Raw genomic sequence first — 19435 nt, 5'->3', positions numbered from 1 at the left:
CTTTTATATTTAAATGCAATCATGTGCTTGACTATATATGAAACCTCTGATCTTATTTTTTGTAACATAACTTCCTGGCTTTAAGTTGCTATTGGCATATATTTGGCATTGGAGTTTTGTTTCTGTTGGTTACTTCTGTAACATATTGAGAGACATCCAGGGTTCTGACTTTTCTGTTCCTTAATCAGTCCATTACTACCCTTCTGGGGTCAGAAAGGAGATGTTCCAACCACATGCTTGCTAGAAGACATAGAGAGTCTGGGCCTGGTAAAATGGCTCAGTGATTAAGAGTGTATACTGCTCTGGAAATGGGCCCAAGTTCAGTTCCTAGTGCCCATATCAGGCAACTCACAGCCACCTATAACTCCACCATCAATGCTTCTGGCCTTTGCGGGCAACCAGAATCACATGCACATACCTACACAGCAGGACATGGCTGTGTCACATTCAGGCAGATTTTATTTATTTCCCAGAGATAAGTCATACCACTATCTCCCATGTATGTGTTTTTGGCAGTGGGTTATTAGCATTCTTCTTGTAGAGATAGGGAATCTAAGCCTGCTCTTTCAGCTTTGGGTGGACTCATGTCTTGCTTGTAACCAATGGAATAGGCTGGGAATGACCCTCGTGTCTTCTAAGCATATATCATAAAAGACTGTATAGCTTTTTTCCTTGGTTGCTGCTTTGGGGAACCTCATAAGAGGCCCAATGTGGAGAAGACAGATGGCACTATCCAAGTTGATATATTGCATCAATATCCTAGACAACAGTCAGCATTATCCAACAGCACATCAATAAAATACCCCAAAGTGATGGTCATTCACAATTCTCAGAGACACTACTTGATGAGTCTTACCACTTGAGGCCTCAGATATTTTGCTGAAGACCAAACCATTCTATCAGTGTCCTTTCAAAATTCACAGCCAAACCTTTTTAAGCTGTTATGTTTGGGGTTAATTAATTACACAAGGGCAACAGCTACAACACACGTGACCATTCATATCAGACTTTAAGAGAGGAAAATGATGAAGGAGATGCAGATTGGAAGGAAATTCAGTTTCTGATGGTCCTGCACCACCAGATATGATACGACAGCCTTGGCTATTCTGTGTTCCATTGTTCAAACCCCACCATCTAAGCCATATGGGTGCTTTGGTAGGAACACAAGTTCATATTGCTGTATAGGTGTGTGACAGTTTTCACAGGATACTTTTTGCCATCACTAAACCAATCTGTCTATACAAGTGTCACATACATGGTATCTTAGTTAGCTTTGTCAACTTGCCACAACCTACAGTCATTTGAGAAGAAAACTTCCACTGAAGAATTGCTTACATTAGATTGGCCTGTGTGCATAACTACCTTGATTGTTAATTGACATAAGAGGCCCTAGCACACTGCAGGCAGCAACATCCCTAGCCAGGTGGTGCTGAGCTATGTAAGAACCCAGCTGAGCATAAAATGAGCAAGCCAGCAAGCAGCTTTGCTCCATGGGTTCTGCTGGAAGGTCCTCCTTGAGTTCCTGCCATGACTTCCTTCCATGATGGATTGTTCGATCTTTATCAAGTCCTGGTTGTTAAGTAGTCATCTTTATAGAGCTTTGCCTTCAGGGACATTCTGTTGAGTAACTAGTATATTGTACTCTGTTTTTTTAAATGTCTGTGAGCCTTTCAATGGCAATTCTTCTCTCTGGGTTGGCCAAGAACATCAGAGCCAACCCTGTAGCCCGTCTTCAGAATAAAGATACACTGTGTGCTAATATAGTTCACAGGCATGGTGATTTCTTCATGTTACTTGGTCTTTCCTTTATATGGGATTTGCTAACTATTAATTTATCACTTTTTATTCTATGGAATTCAGTAAGTACTTTGAGTACTATGGAATATCAAGAAGGGGATAAAAAAGGGGGAAATATCCCTTCTTCCTTGTGAATCAATTAAAAAAGTCAGGGTGAATAGAAGCACTAATAAGACATCATCAAGCACTCATCTGACTTAGTCTCTGATTCGGAAAAGCTGACCCAACTAAGAACTCACAATGGCCTTATGCAAACATGTCCTCATCAGGAGTCGCTGAGAAGCCTGCTCAAGTGCCTGAATGTCAGCACCAGGAGCTAAGAAATGAGATAGCCATCTCTCAATCCTGATTTCAGGGTCTGATCCCCTGAAGGGCAAATCCTCGGAGAAACTTCCCCTCTCTTTCCTGGAGGAGAATCAAAATGGCTGAGGGCCACCTCCAGGGTTTTGTTGTCTTGATTTGTTTTTTATGACTAGTGTCAGATTTTCCCATTTCCAAGACGCGAGTGAGCTTGCGGGTCGCATGTACCTTTAGGTGTCCACTTCCATCTGTCATTTTAAGTGAGTACTTCCTGGAAGGAAACCCCATTGAAAAGGCATCATCTGGGTGCTACAGGCTGATCTTCTCCTAAAGAGAAGACAGCTTACACTACATTCAAAACCGGAGACATGGGATTCTAGAATTGTGTGTTTAAAAGGATGCCTTAAGATCAATTAGCTTGTTTGTGGGGCCATATAAGCAGCACTAATTAGGCTCAGTGGGTTATCAAGAATAAGAGGAGTGGGAAGGAGGAGGAATAGGAGGAGAAGAAGGAGGGAGAAGAGAAGAGAGACAGAGAGGAGACAAAGTTTGGAGGTGGCCATGTTGAGGAGAATATGACCAGAGAATAAGAGCAAAGATTCTCAAGGAAAAAAAAGAAAAACTAGTTTAAAAATATTAATTAATATGGTGATTTAGAAATTATTTGAAGAACCAAATGACCCCCATATGATTATATGTAGATAGAGATACATAGAATAGATAGACAAGTTGATAGATGATGATGATGATAGACAGATAGATATATGATAGAGACAGACAAACAGACATGCAGACAGACAATGTTAGCCTCATGTGAAACACTCATGTTTAAACCCAGTCACATCTATGGTTAAAGCAGGGATGATAGCAGTGGAGACCTACACACTCTGACCTTTCTTGCTTTTCTGTCCCTCATTCTCAGGTAACCCTCAGACCCCTTCTAGAGAACTTGACTTCAGCAGAAAGAAGGGTAAAAATTACCAGTCTCCAAAAACTGACAGGACAAGCCATAGAGAGAGGAAAATATTTGCAAAAGATACACCCAATGGAGGAGGACTAGTGTCCAAAATATGTAAAAAGCTCCTCAAACTCAACAATAAAGAAAAATTACCTGATTTCTCAATCATACACAACCTTAAGACAAGACACTAAGTCAGCTTCTCTCACTGAAACTGCAGCACAATATCCCACAATATCTCATGAATCCCAGTGACCCTCTTGCCCCCTTATTTCCAGGGTTGGAACTACAAACACTCACACCTTGTATGTGGGCACTGGAGATCAGATTTGAGTCTTAAAGCACTTTACCAACTGAAACATTTCCCCAGTCCCAGTAAAAGCAAATACTCAAAGGAGAAAAATATATACAAATCACATTTTAATTTTTGAGAAAGAAAGACTGCAAGAGGTTGAAGCCTAGGAGCCTACAAACACAAGGGCTGGGATGTTTCTGGGAAGGCAAATGCTGTCTTTGACCCAGTCCCCCAGCTGGTAAACTGCCACAGCCTGAGCTGCTAGCATCCAGATCTGTTCCACCTCTGGCTTAGCACTCAAATGCTACACGAAGATCTCTTAGCTCTAAGGCTTGCAAGAAACTAAAAATGACTGCCGACGGACTTACCGCCTCAGACATGAGATCACTAATAGTTTTAATAGTGAAAACTACTAAGATCAATTCAGGTACAGTTGTGCTTTTCAAAACAGACCAGAGGATGGTGTGGCAAAATAGAATTGATGTGACTGGGCATTGTCTATGAGTTTCTTTTTGCTTTTTTTGTTTGTTTGTTTTTGAAAAAGAGTTTCTCTATTATATAGCTCTCCCTGTCCTGAAACTCACTGTTTAGATCAGGCTGGCCTGGAACTCACAGAGATCTGTCTGCCTTTGCCTCCCACATGCTGGAATTAAAGTCGTGTGGCATCACCTCCTCGCTTCTATGAGTCTCTACAACTAGATGTTTTCACCAAAATATTAACAATGATGACTTCCATGTGATGAAATGGTGATGGGCTGAGAGACTGTTTTTCTTGCTGTCTTCTCTGCATTCTAAGTTCCCCATTGGGTACCCAACAAAGAATGAAAATGCTATTAACACGACAAAAAGTGCCTCTTATTCCTATTATTTCACAGACTGTATCAATACCTGAGTTGTTGAGTGGGAAATATACCTGGTGGATGGGTCCTTCAAAGAACATGGAGATTGTCAAGGAGACATTACTCATTACTTTTCTCACAATATTTCCATCATCTCTAAGGTGGTCCGTATTTGTGAGGCTCTTTAAGGCTGTGGTCTCAGCAGGAAATGAAGCTAACCAATTTGTCACTGAAAATTTATCCAGTGGTTTTCTTAGCTGGAAAGAATTCTGAGATGTCACCAATAATCTGAGCTGCATAGCTAAGTATAATAATAGATGCCTTCAAAGCCTAACAGTATGTGGTTCTCAGAGCACACACAGAGGGAAACGGCAGAAAACCACCCCAGTTTCTCTAGAAGGTTGGATGCATTTTACTTTCAGAGGCCATAGAGGCTCAACTAATTCGGTAATTCACATTGCCATCCCAGCAGGAAGGACCAGTGCTTCACTGTCACAAGGAAAATAATTTTGACATTCTGCTTGTCATTCATGCTAAGTCTAAAGAAAACAGTAAGTTCCCTCATGACACTTGTGCCTTCAGAACCATGTCTGCAGAGAATGGAGAGGCAGGCTTCGCTTGATCCTTACGGGCTTGTTGATATCGGGTAGGGGCACAGTTTGAACCACCAGCTCTGGTTTTAGTAGAGATGGGTGTGGCTTCTTCCAAACTCATTAATGACCAGGAAATGGAATGTTCATCCCAGGAAGTCCCAGAACCAAGTGCTAGCAACATCATTGGAAGTCTGTTTCTCTAACTTCTAAAGAGTAATTTACATGATGGGCTTGCAGTTCTTTAGTTACTTGCCTTATTCTTTGAAAATAATACATTTTAAAAAATCATGTAGGACATAAGAGAGCCTGCCATGCAAACATGCTGTTTGCTTACAGTGTGGTTCATTGCTGTGGTGTCTGTACACAGTGTAAAACTAGACAGCACCTGCATTCAACATCAAGTCCGATTCTGATAAAAGGCAGCTTTCAAAGGAGGTGTTTAGGTGATGGTGTGTGTAGAATCCTTGACTGTGGGTTTTAAGAGTACCAGCAGGGGCTGGGCAAAAGGAAGATGGCAGTTCCATAGTCATTTCAGAAACTTTCATTCACTTGCCTCATGATCCGCAGGGCACAATGACTTGTGTATATGGGAGTACTATCACAGTGATTGGTGAAGAGTGATGTCTGTGGGCAGGAGGCATTATGTATCTGTAACTTTACAAATGGCCATTACCGCTTGCTCATAGCAAATGTACTTCTACTAAAAGGCGCAAACTAAAGATTGAAATTGGGCAGCAGTTCATTAAAAGTCTAAAAGAAGCATCACTTATAACATCAAAAAAGAAAAATTGATTTTAATTGTTCAAAAAGTAAAATTCGTTGACTACATCATGAAAAATTATATATGATTTTAAAGCAAAGCTTGCTTTCCATATAGTTGTGCATCACAAGCCACATGGTAACTCTTTCAGGATGACTTTTTTCGCCCCTTGTAGCTTTCCACGGTGAGTGTTCTACATTGCTCATAGCTCTTCCTTTCTGGGGTTCTCGATGAAGCTACACTCCTGAGACCCACTTGGAGTTGCTCTACCAGGGACACTGAACAGCAGCTGTGACCTTTAATAAATTTCTGCCATGACCTCATAACTCTTGTATTCAGCACACCTGAAAATACAGCACAATACATCTGCCCCCGGGATCTGCTGCTGGCACAGACAATGCCTAGACCTATTTGAACTATAGTGGTAGTGGCCACAGATGGCATTATCAGGGTATACAATCCCAAAGTCATCCAGGCTATCATGCCATGTACAGTGCCCAAGGTTAAGCCTCTGACACCAATGTGCTCTTGTAGCTGAGTTTCTCTCAGAACCTCTTTGCATCACCTAAGCACAGTCACATCTAACCCCACACAGCTCTTCCACGAGTGGTAAGTTGTGTGCACATAAGTTTTGTTCCCTTCACTCCTTCCTTAGCCAGGCTAAGCATTTTCCTGATGTTTCTACTTTACTTGACTTTGTTTCTAATTTCCACTACAAACTACACAATACTCAATACAGAAAAAGGTTTTGGTCACTATACAAACATGTGGGAAGGGGCTGCTGAGATTGCTTAGCAGTTAAGAGCAAGTACACTATTGCAGAGGACCTGAGTTTGGTTCTTAGCACCCATGTCAGACAACTTGTAGCTGCCTATAAAAGTCCAGATGCATGAGATCTGACACCCTCTTCTGGACTGCCTGGGTACTACACTCACATGCATAAACACACACACACATACACACACACACACACACACGCATACATACACACACAGACATGTAATCAAAAATAAAAGTAAAATAAAAATTTTTAATAGTTAGAGATTCAGAGATTCCATGAAAATTTTGATATTAAGAAATCACCAAATAATCTGGCCAATCGTTTTTTTAAACTTCTGCCTTTCATTACAGTCTTAGGACTTGGGTATTAATACAGTGAAGTTCTTTTAATAGTATAAAAACAAGGCTAACCTTTTCTCTTATATAACCTTCACAACTGTCTAGCTTTCTAGTTGTAATTCTTCCTAAAGCAGTCATAATTCTCCCCTTACAGTATACAAGGCCCTCTCCATGTGTTTTTCTAAGTTCTCCCATGCTCTGATCCTGACCTTGTCCCAAAGCTATTCCCATACTTTCAGTAACTGCTTTTTAGCAGCCATACATGTTAGTATCAAGTATCTGTCAATCTGTCAGTGCATGTTTTTGTTGCTAACAACATCCCATGGTCTGGATAAACTACAAACACAAAAGGTCTATTACAGGTCAGAGTTCTGGTCTGAGGGTTAGGGGTTATAGATAGTGATGGTCTTCATGCTGACAGGACCCAAAGTAGTGATGGCATCATATAGCAAGAGATATGAACTGTGTGGACCTGTTTGGATAGTCTCATCCTTGTCCTCCCTTTTTATAAAGCCACTAGTCAATTATAAGGGTACCATTCCAACGGCCTTATCTAATCCCAGGCATCTTTCAAAAGCTTCATCTGTGTACACATAGTCAAGTTAATATCTCCCCTCTTGTTACCTCCTAATGGAATTAAATTTTACCATGTCACATTCAAGCCCAGAACTCTCTGTATTTTCCTTCAGTTGGTTGTACACATTTAGATTGGTGTGACCATTATTCTTGATTGTCAACTTGATTAGGTTTGCAATTGTCATGGAAACATAACTCTAAGTTTATCTATAAGGATGTTTCCAAAAAAATGTTTAACCAAAGATGGAAGAGCTCCCCTGAGTCTTAGTATGACTATCTCATAGGCCGAGGTCTGGGACTAAATTTAAAGAGGAGAGCAAACTGGGCACCTGCGTCCATCCCTCGATGTTTTCTGACTGTGGCAGTGATGTGACCTGCTTCCTCATGCTACTGGGGATATGACTTCCTTGTCACAATGGACTGCATCCTTGACCTGTGAGCCAGAATAAGCCCTAACTTCCTTCCGCCAAGTATCTGTCACAACAATGAGAAAACGAAGTCACACACTTGGCTCTTGCACTTCTCAGAAGCACCAAGAGACCCCTGAGACATCATGTGGGATCTGAACTGCCAATCTCAGTCCTGTGCATGGTCTGCTCTCAGGAGCACGCTCAGTGTGTAATTTGACCTTTACTGCAAATGGCAGGGATTAGGCAGGTCTCGGATGTTCCATCAACCATTTATTCTGTAATAATGGCCATTATTATTATTTCTTCTGTTAAGAAGAACAGAGCCACTCCTTTCATAAAGACACAAGGGAAGGGGTTTGTGTTTGGATGTTGTGGAGGAAGCACACTAGTATTCACTTGTGCTTGGATACAAGGAGCAGAGCAAGATCTGGTGTGGACATTCTTCCAGCAGCCATGGAACTTCTGGGGCCTTCCTCTCGCTAGGCAGTAGTATACCTACTGGAGTCAGGGAAATAGCTTACCAAGGCTCTCCACCCCTCAGGTAAACATCAGAGTCCATTCCCTGAATCCCAGAGCTTTCTCGAGATAGAGCTCGGGGTCACGGCACGCTTGTAGGAAGCCATATCACCGAAGAGGTTTAAGGCTGTATCAGAAGTTGTCACATTAAAAAGAAAGGCTCCAAAAGTTGACTGAATGTGTCTGCCTGCAGAATTCAGTCAGAGGGACTGACAATGAACCACTTGGTGATCATGAAGTGCCATTCATGGCGAAATAATGACAGTAAGCAGACTCTGTGGAGAGGACGCTTGGCATCGCAAAAAGTCAAGAGATGGTAGAAGGAAATCTTCTTTGATGTGACAATGGTGGCATCCCTGAAAATGTGTCCATTTGCTGTTTCCCAGGCCTGTTCTTGTCAGAAACTTTCAACTGCAGAGAGTTAATGAGCCCTTGATGTTTGAAGTCAATATGGTTTTTAATGTTCTTTCATCTAAATATAGAGCCTCTCTAAATCATTGTTTTATTCCTAAAAAATCCAAATGCTTCCGAGTGGTTGTCTAATAACACAGAGTACAAATAAATCCAGAATGGGGCAGGGGGTGGGGGAAGAAACAGTCTCTGTGATGGAAACTTATTATAATTCATCATGAACTAAATGTTTCTCTAACAAGGATGGGGCCACTGGCGAATGCGGCAAAGGCAAGCAGGATTGCATCAGCTTTGGTCTCATGTGCTTTTCATCAGGGCACCATGAAAACAAGGCATGCATGTTAGCAAAGCAGAACTAGGTAACGGAGGACAGCTGCCACGCTTTTAAAATGTATGGGTGACATGTATGCGCTTCAAGCTTGTCTCGATTCCCTAAATGAACACCAAGGTTACCTAGCTTAGAGACTTTGTCATTTGGTTTCTAGACCTCTCTTTTCTCCCTTGGAATTTTACTTGTTTGTGGGTTTTAGCTCTAATTCCTTTTCTATTATTCCATTCACCGAAAGACAAATGTCATCTCAAGTGGAGTTTGGGATGACTAGGTAATCAGGGGTGTCAAGTTTCAATAGCATCAGATACTCCAGGAGCAAACACAAACCCTGCTGGTGGTGATGTACCAGGGCTTCTGGGAAGCTGGAACTGGCCTGTGGGCCAGGAGAAGAGAGAGGGTCTATAGTAAGACAGACAGCATAGAGAGGTGGAACCAGGAACTGGAGGAGTTATCTGGGGTCCACTGGATCAGTTAGCAGGGACTGAAACGAGACTGAAGGTGAGAAAGGCTCTCTAAAATACAATATACAGAACTGTAGGGGTGCGTGCGTGCGTGCGTGCGTGCGAGAGAGAGAGAGAGAGAGAGAGAGAGAGAGAGAGAGAGAGAGAGAGAAGTGGCTCCAAAAATGGTAGACATAACTGATAAGTTGAATTGAAGGCTAAACTGCATATTCATGAGAGATGACAGATGTTTACACACAAAGCTTCAATACATGAATTTCCCCAGGTTTGGTAAGCACTCAATCACAGGGTAGCATTCTGCCTGGAAGTGGATTTGGAAGGGACATGAGGCTAAGAAGAAGATAAACTAGTAAGTGATGTGCAGTGATTCTGCAGTTTTGCCTCTCTGATCTGTTAACAGAAGGTCACATCCATATGATCAAGGTCATCCTAACACCATGTTTCTACACCATTTATGCAGTGCAATTTACCAAGGCTCCCAGTAGTTGCTATAGTCCCTATTACTGTTAGCTTCAAGTTTCTCTACTTTTGGGGTGCCTACCAGGAGGATATTAAACTAAAACACTTCATCATAAAAGCCAGAGATACATTCAGCTGAAGCCAAGTTCTCATCCTTGACGTCGGCAGCTTCCCTTGCATGGGGCCTCCTGAACCCATCAACTGCATCCTCCATCCCTCCATGTCCCATCATTTCCCCTGTGCTGAGATAGCTCACAAGGAAGGCAGGTACTTGAGAGTGGCGGGGAGAGCCCAGCCAGATGACGGTTTCCCAGTCTATCCCCCGGCAATGTTCAGCAAAGAAACTTCTATTAAAGGGTTGAATGAGGCAATGTCTGTTGGACAAGCAGAGACTCCAAGTCCATGAGAAACACAAAATGAACAATAAACCATTCTTAGGGAAATTGGGAAATACACGCATAAAGAAACAGAGAATAATTCTGGTTAAAGAGGAAAAAACAAACAAACACGAAATCAGAACATTTGTGCAGGTGTGTCTGTCATGCAGACACCAGCAAGACTGCCACGAATCCAGAATTTACTGAAGAAATGAATGAAATTTCCGAGGAGAAAAATAAAATCAGCCAGCTGTCAGAAGGCTAGATCATGTGTTGCTAAGAAGCCAAGCAGTCAAGAGAAGGAGGACTCACTACGGAGCTGGGCCTGGAGGCGGTGGCCTTGTCTGACATCACAGGAGGACGGGAGGAGCACAGCTAGGTCTGCTGCAGGCTTCTCAACTTCCGGCTGTGGCTGCAAGCCCACCTCCCCCTCACTTCTGCTGCTCTGCAGGCTCCTACCCTGAGCGGCCTTCTTCCCACTTGCCCTTCTCTTGGACTCTGTCCAGCCAGTTCTCAGAAAGCCAGGAAGCTGGTATTGATTTTTTGCTAAGGCCTGTCTGGATTCACCAAGATGACCTCTCTCCTTCTATGTGGGATCCGTGTTTGTTCTATGGATGATTCTGAGCTTTTGTAATCGAATAAATCATTCTGACGAGCGCAGGGATTGTGTTAAACAGCTTCTTCTAAGCAGCTCTGAGGAGATCGTCTGTGGAAATTCTGGCCTTTGGAACCCTCTTGTGGCTTCTAGAAAGACATTCTGAACAGGCCCTCAAAATCACCCTTCATTTCTCCTGATTCTGCCTCCAAACTAAGGCCGCTGTGAACAGGTTATCAGAGACGCCACACAAAACATGAGCTTCCTCCCTCCCAAGCCCAAGGCTTAGCCGGAGATGGGCAGGCGTCTCCTAACCAGGTTTCCCAAATCACAATCTGTGTGGCCTCTGTCAGATGTTCCTGGAGTCACAATCACTTTGTCGTTTGTCTCATGATAGGTCAAGAGTTGTCCCAGTTCAAAGTCGTGAGTTGGTTAAGGTTTTAGAAACATCTGGAACTCCCACAACTATATGTATGTGTGGGGTGGGGGTGGGGGGCAGTAATTGATGATAGTCACCTTCCTGTGGCACATTTCTTTTTCTTTCTCTCTCTCTCTCTCTCTCTCTCTCTCTCTCTCTCTCTCTCTCTCTCTCTCTCTCTCTCTCTCTCTCTCTCTCTGTCTCTCTCTCTGTCTCTCTCTCTCTCTCTCTCTCTCTCTCTCTCTCTTTCTTTCTTCACGTTGAAAAGGCTCCCCAGTACTGGTCCATTGTGTCTCAGAGCTGCATCCTCTTTGGCTCTGCTTTTCCAGGAACAATAGCAGACACTAGGAACTGTGCAAGGCACAGGCCCCTCTTTCTAGAACACAGTTCACTTTGTGGTGAGAAGAGTGGTTTTGCCTGTAAGGGCCGGGCGGCTGCTTCTGCTTTGTTTCAGGTCTCCTGAGCCAACAGTACTGTCCTTGATGGCAAAGGCAAGCTGCTGCCCATTACCTCACAAAACGATCATGGTCAGCTCTGCAGTAGACAGGGCCTTTTAGTTCCAAAACAGTGCGCTGCCCCTTTAAGAGCAAGCATGTGTTACAGAGCTTCTGAGACAGGGGGTAGGAACAAAGACAGGAGGTGGTGGGGGGGACTTGTCTAGTGTCACGAAGATTCAGCTGGGACCACAGTTCTGGAGTGGAAAATACAGGATGAGGCCCTGTAGTCAGTCTTCAACAAAGGATTTCTGGTGAGACCTCAAAATTCTCGTCCCACTGCGTTATAAAAACCCAGAGTCCACAAATCTAGTGTTTCCTCTTTCATTTTTGCAATAAAATTTAAAAAATACATCCATACCACCATACAACAAAGCCGCCGCAGAGCAAAAAAAAAAAAAAAAAAAAAAACAGTACACGGGTATGTGGGAAATAGTTTTCATGAGCACAAGTATCCAACTTATTTCCTGTGTCTGAGGTATTCTTTTCTGATTAGAGCGGGAATACCAAAAAAAAAAGTTCCCCACACTGGTTCAGCATGCTGTCCCTGAAGTTAACAGATTGCCTGCATGCAGGCTGTCTACACATGCCAGCCCTCCACTGAAGACGAGCAGGATCGGGACCTGGCGCCGTGCAGGCGAGTGGCTCCACTCCCAGAACTGCCATCCAATAAAGAGCCATTGTGGGATCTGGACCCTTCAACGAGTAGGACAAGCGACTCAAATGAAAAGGCACAATGCGTGTGAGTGGGACTAGAAACTTGAATGCAGGGTAATCACTTTCCCAGGGACCATCGCGTCACATTATTTTTTTTCATGGAACTTCACTCCATAATTCAGTCCTTGCCTAGTGTAATAGTACCAATTTCTGCCTCTCGGTTGATAAGTGAAGATGATTGCCATGATAACATGATTAAGGAATATGGGTGTCTAGTGTTGGTGGGGAACTGGAGTGGAAAATTGTCAGAGGACTTAGGGAGGGTCTGGAGCCGTGAGGAGGAGAAAGACCTTGTGCAAAGACAGTAAGTAGACTCGCTCTGGGTAGGATCACGCTGCAACCCCGCACTTAAGAAATCCCAGAGCAAGCATGCTGGGTGAGGAACTGAATCAGGCCGGACGGAGGCTTGAGAACAGACTGATTCCTACGAGAAGGTGACATTAAGATACAACCAAGTGGATCTACAGGACTAAGGCCCCTGGTGAAGGGCGTCTACATGGTACTCAGAGGGGTGGGGAAGCACTAGGGTGTTAATTCAGGCTGAGCCACAATTTCTGTCTGGACCACCTGCTGTGACTCTCCATGTCTAACAGCCAACCTCACCTCAGAAAAGAAAAAGGGAATAAGAAAAGAAAAGAAGAGGGGAGGAGAGGGAGAGAAGGGAGGGGAGCAGAGGAGGGAGGGGAGGGGAGGGAGGTCAAGGGAAAGGACAGGAAGGAAGGGGAGGGGAGGGGAAGAGAGGGGAGGGAAGGAGAAGGGAGGGAAGGGAGGGGAGAGGAGGGGAGGGAAGGAGAAGGGAGAGGAGGGAAGGGGAGGGGAGTAACAGAGCATCCAAACAGCTGCAGTGGCTCCTAGCTTGGCTTTCTCAACTGAAGCCTGTATAGGGACAGCAGCCAAGGACTGAGCCACTTCACCCAAAGGAAGTGCACTTTCAGAAGCACTGTTTATAGCATTCCATAGTCCTCCATTTGAGGACTGGTCCCCACCTACCCCCAAATCTTTTAATCAGGTGTATCTTTAATCAGTTTTAACCAGAAACGTGTTCTGTCTCCAATAACTCTTTAGTATCTTGACGACATCATTTTTCTCATCAGTGCTAGCTAGGCATCAAACCCAGGCCTTGAGTGTGTGGCTAACCACACATTCCACAATCGAGCTGTGCATTCCCAGGCCTGTGTCATAGCCTGAAAGGACTGTGCCTTAATCTAGTTCCACTTTAATATGTACAACTGTCTACAGACACACAAATTATTTTTCACATGCCGTGTTTGATCAACATGGCTCTGTCTCTCTCATTGTGGTGATGACAGGTTATTTGAGATGTGTCATCTCTTTCAGTGTATAAAGTTGTACGTTGCATTGAGTCGATTAGATCTAGTCTCAAAAAAAAAAAGGAAATAAAAAATTACAGGAACATATTTCTCCCAGCAGCCCAGCATTAAATTCTGCCAGGTTAGCAACTCACCAGAATTAAGCAAAATGATAGATTTGAGGCACACAAACTCCTCTCCCTGCAGGTCCATCATGCGGAACCGAGCTGATGTAGCCAGCAACATGTCAAAGATCTCCACCATGCCCTCCACACACTTGCCCTGATTCCTACAAAAACAAATTTTAAAGAGCGTTAAAGCACAGGGAAAAAATCTCCCACAATCCTGAGCTTCACATTCAGAAAACTCTCCCAGCCTCACACCAGTAGCAACCATCGGCAGCCAACTTCCTTTCAGCGCATGTGAATATTCATTTACATCTGAGAAGGCAAGACAGAAAAATAATGTTTCCCATCAATAAGACCTTGAAATTGTTGCGAGAGTCTTGGTGTTCAGTGACCAAACCTGCTGTGTTAAATGTGGAGCTCTGTGGCTGATGGGTAATCCAAGATGCTTGTGGTTCGGGTGTGTCTATGGACCTGCTGCGATGTTCTAGACATTGCACGTTCTAAGATGCGTGTGGCTTTCGTTAGTATATGGTATCTTCTTATTCTGTTTTGAGATACTCTTGAGGACCAGGAAAGCTACATGCACCAGGTATGGACTGTGTGGTTGGGCTGGGGTCACTGGTGTTACCAGGGATGGCAAGTGAAGGCTGGCCTAGTCAGTGGCATTCAAGTCTGCCCTAAGACATGCAGGATTTAGTAAGAAATGAGAATGCATGATTGGAAGGGCACAGAGTGGTGTGTTGGACTTGAGGAGGAGATAGGGAGTAAGTTTGTAAGAGCTGGGAACTTTTGGCCAATTACGTGTATTCTGTATCACTTGGGGTAAGTCAGGCTTTTATCTTGTATCATAGACTCAATTTCAAGAATTTAACCTTAGTGTTAGCAACCAGTAAGTGAGAATCTCAAGGGGCTATCACATATCTGTATCTTATGCATGAGGTTGTCTCAAAAATTAAATGAGGTACTATATTTGAAAGAAATTAATTTATTTTGAGGCATGATGTGTTTGAAAAACTGAAAATACAGGAAAAGTGTTAAAAACAGTCTGTGGCTATGCAGACATTTATAAAACATACCAGCATTTCAAAAATAAGCACAAATGCACTTGTGAGCACTGGAATTTGTTTTTGTCTCGAAGATCCCCCCTCTTCTCAACAGAGGGGTAACTTGACACTGAAGAAAATGCCATGCAATCACGCAGCATTTGATGATATCACATTCTGAGAAATGTAACATTAATTAGGCTGTTTTGTCACTGTATGAACACTGTCAGCAAAACATGATGTAAACCTGGGCCACCTCTTTCTTCCCTGACATTTAGTTTGCTTTCAATCATGCTGTTGTAACAATTCATTCAGTAACAATCCCTATGTTTATCTCTTATGTCACACACAGGGAGCTATAAAACATAACTCTGGAATTGAAATTCCTAGGTGAAAGGACGTGTTTACTAATTTTGCTAAGCTACTTAAACAAAGCATTCAAAAAGCTTATATCTGTAAATACAAAAATAGGTATAAAATTCCTTTTCTATTTTCATCTTGTGTAGGCTTCCCACAAGTTATGAACACATTTTACTGTTTCACTACTGAGCTACATTGGTAGTCCTGTGCAGTATATTAACACAAATGTTTCTCTGACCTTTCTGCTCTTAGTTATCAGTTATGTTCATATTGATTACTTGGAACTCTTTACATTAGCCTTGTGTTAGAGGTATTTTTCTTGGTTTGTCATATATTTCTTTTCATTTTGTTCTTGGATTTCCTTCTACAAGATGTTTATTGCAGGTCAAACTTCTCATTTATAGTTTTAAAACATTGTCTTTGTTTGAGAGGATCAGTCTCCATTCTGATATCATATGACGATTCTCTTAATCTTCCTTCTAGTTGAAGTTCCATGCTTTGTTTTTATCAGTCTTTAATCTTCTGAGATACATTCATTTTTCTGACAACTTTATTGAGCTATAACTACATAACATACATTTATCCATTTAAGAAGCAAAACTCATCAGATTGTCGTATAGTCACAGAATTGTGCAACCAGCCTTTGGGAATTATTTTGATGCAACAGGTAAGACAGAATTGAGCTTACTGTCCTTCTTCCAGGTAACAAATTTTTATTACTGTCACTTACTGAGGAAAAACACCTTTATTCACACTGACATGAAATATGCAAGAGACTTTCGCTATATTCATGTATGACCAGGACGCTTAACAAATTGCATTTTCTCATTTTTCCAATCAAAGGACTTAGACCCAAACGGGTAAGTCAAACCATGCCGCTCTACCAATCAGAATACCAACAATACAGTTTCTTTCATCTTCCTTCCTTGTTCTTTTTTAACCCATTCCACAAGGTCTACCAAAGAACTATTTAGTACCAGTTACTGGGCTAGACATCAGAGTAGGACAAGAGGGACATGAGCATTGATAACATATAAACAATGGAAGCAAGATGACAATGAAGAAGATAAATACAATGCAATGGATATATTCCCTCAGAAGGCATAAGAGCCTCTGCAAGCTGCAAGGTGCCCAAATGCAAACTGGATGAACAGTCAAGAGACTGGTTTAGTATTATCAGACTAACTTTGCTGATAATTGAAAATACAGGATGAGGCCTTACAATCAGTCTTCAACAAAGGATTTCTGGTGAGACCTCTTTGCTGAGTTTTCATTTGCAAGGGAGTGTCCACACACAAGGGACAGCATTTAAGAATCTGGCAGAGAAATACTGATAGAGGGGTGTGTCTTCAAGAGAGTGGCTGGCCATTGAGCCCAAGTATCAGAAGTGCCACCAGCATTCATCTTGACTGGAAATCTGGATGGTTGGGGGTACAGTAGAAGCAGAGAAGAACCTTTGGAAGCTCCACTGCTGGAATCTGGGGCAGGATTGCTAGTCACATCAAGAGTTCTCTTGGCCTTGGATGGGGAGTGCATACTACAGGTGGGTTTTTCTAATTACATAGTTGACTTTTTTAATTAAAGGAGTACATCTTCTTTTTAGTGAAAAGAGTAAACAAGGATGGGGGAAATGTTTGGAGGATGAAGCTTTAAAAATAACAGCTCAACAGCCAAAATAGAGAAATGTTCCTTTCTCAGTATAATGTCTCTGTTTACTTAACAGACTGCACAGCGGCAGGGGAGGGAGCCTGGGTGTGGGATGAAGCCTGTACACACCTGCTGTGAGCAAAAGTTCAGCTCCGAAACTGAGAAAGGAGAAGCTTATCCGTTCTCCCTTCTCAACAGTCTCCCTCATTTTCCCTGGAAGAGCTTTTCTTAACTCCTCCAGCCCCTTCTCCCCAGCTAGCCTGTTATTCCTAACCAGCAATTAGTACCTGCGGATACACAATGCTTGCTTCCCAGGATCCGTGAGAGGCTAGAGATGGTGCACTGCTCAGATTCTCAACCTAGTTCTCGTGTGTGTGTGTGTGTGTGTGTGTGTGTGTGTGTGTGTGTGTGTGTGTTTGGGGCATGTTGAGGGAACACACAGTGAGCACTAACCCCAGAGGCAAAATCACAGTGTTCCACCTGTGGCACAAATATACATGTGTCATGTTTGGAAGTCTGAGCCTGAACTTTGAGGACTCCTTGGGGAATAATCAATGCCACACAACTGAAATTGTCTCCACTATGCTGTGATTGACTACAAGAAGTTTATACCAATGTCTGTATAAGAATGAACTCACTTCGCTTTTCAATGGGAGCAACTCTGTAACCTACATAAAAATTACGCACTCCCATGGTCCCATTGATGCTGGCGGAATCCTGATGGCTGGATGATGGTCTGGTGCCTGTGGGTTTTCCATTAATGCTAGTCTTTGGTGATCCAGTTAAGAAACTGTGTATTAACTTCTGTGCCAGCCCAAATCTTCAGGAACATCAAAGGCAGACTCTTGTCACCTGGCTGACATAAAGGAATCCCTCCCTGGTGGCTGACATCCTTGCAACTCTGTGATCAGAACTTCTTTTCAAAGTCCTGCCAGAATGTTCCACTCTAACATCAAGGAGAAAACCAGACTGAGTCATTGAATTGTGTTTGCAAAGGAACAGATGCACTGGGAGAATCAGAAATGGATGATAACTAAGAATCTAGAGGTGACGGTACTGTAAGATGAGATTAATCTAAATCCGTGAAATGCTCTCAAGGCTGAGAAACACACGGGGCATGGGGAAAAAAACAAGTTGTATTTTTAAAGGAAGCACAACGTCAGCCATAGATCAGAGGAGTAGTTTAGCAGGCAGACCAGCCTACATCTCCCACTGTGAGACGTGACATCCTGCAAGGACCAGCTCCTCCAGCTGTCAGAGCAGTGTGCCTTTCTGAGCACCTCGGAATCCCCTTGTGGGGAGCCTTGTTCTGCCACTTACTCTCTTCAGATGTGGTTCATTTGCCCTTAAGTTATGGGAAAAGAAGCAAGAATTGAGAGAGAATTTGCTCATAGAATGTTCTGGAAGTTTCACCACTATAAAACCAAAAAAGTCTGCTTTTTTAGAAGCCTTGAGACAGCATTTCACATCCTTGTGAGGGATAAAGAGCTCTAATGACCCACACTACATTTGTGCATCTTGAGAAAAATCTCATCCTACAGAAGGGAAAGCTCTCTTTGTGTAAAAGCAAATGGATTTTGAGAAGGCCCAGGAGATCAACATAAAACATTTAATTTAGTTGTCTTGAAAACAAAATGTACAGCATGGTTAGAAAAATGGGTTTACAAATTAAGAAGCCACTTACAAACAGCAGAGGTGACAGCAATTGTATTTAAAGACCTGCATTTCTAATGCTACGTGATCTTTCATGAAGCCCATGATCTGAAATATGCAGATTACATGAATCGTCACACATTCGAGTGATTTGTGTGTGTGTAATGTGCAATAAAGTGCTGAAATGGGCAAGAAGCTTCACCCCTGGTCATGTGTAGATACACGTCTACACACCTGTACTTGCTCTTTAAAACAGTACTCACAGTGGCCAAGAGTGGAAGCAATTAAAGTTCCCATTGATTGATAAATTGTTAAAGTCAATGTGATATATATGAAGTATTCTTGAGGGAATACCACTCAGGTGTAAAAACGGAGGAAACCTTGCCCTTATAAGCAGAGAGTAGAGCGGTGGGTGCCCAGGGCTGGGGAGTGGGGTACTTAGTCAAAGGACTAAAGGTTCAGTTTAATAGAAAAAAATGAGAGCCGTGTTGAACAGCAGGGCATAGAAACAGGAAGAGTGCCCAGAGAGTAGGTTTCAAGTGTTCTCACTCCTGCATGTGATAATTACGTGAGATAATGCTATGTTAGTTAGCTTCATTTAGACACTTCACCGTGTCCGTGTACACATATCTCAAAACTTTGTTATATACTGCAGGCACATACAAATTTTACACATGTCAATTAAATATAAACAGCAATAATAAAACAAAATTAACACTCTACACATTATGTCTAAAAAAGAAAAAAGACATTAGGCACTTTTAGGTTTCACTATATGGGACTAATGAGAAGTCATCTATGTTCTGAGGCAGCTTTCTTATCAAATAAATGGAAAGCCTAAACTCCAGGCCACTCATCAGGCTAAAAA

General features: G+C 42.7%; 1 protein-coding gene across 2 annotated transcripts in view; it reads right to left on the bottom strand.

The window, feature by feature from the left end:
• Window positions 1-19435, bottom strand: part of Esr1 (estrogen receptor 1) — a 336108-nt gene that overhangs the window by 20100 nt on the left and 296573 nt on the right. For both annotated transcript variants that reach the window (XM_013126759.3, NM_001281325.1), the window contains 1 exon segment: window positions 13892-14025. In XM_013126759.3, the coding sequence (XP_012982213.1) occupies window positions 13892-14025 (134 nt within the window).

The sequence above is a fragment of the Mesocricetus auratus genome, unplaced genomic scaffold (assembly GCF_017639785.1).
Source record: "Mesocricetus auratus isolate SY011 unplaced genomic scaffold, BCM_Maur_2.0 Super-Scaffold_100018, whole genome shotgun sequence".
In the NCBI taxonomy this organism is placed as follows: domain Eukaryota; kingdom Metazoa; phylum Chordata; class Mammalia; order Rodentia; family Cricetidae; genus Mesocricetus; species Mesocricetus auratus.
The sequence above is the reverse complement of the archived record's forward strand: the minus strand, read 5'-3'. Positions and strand labels throughout refer to the sequence as shown.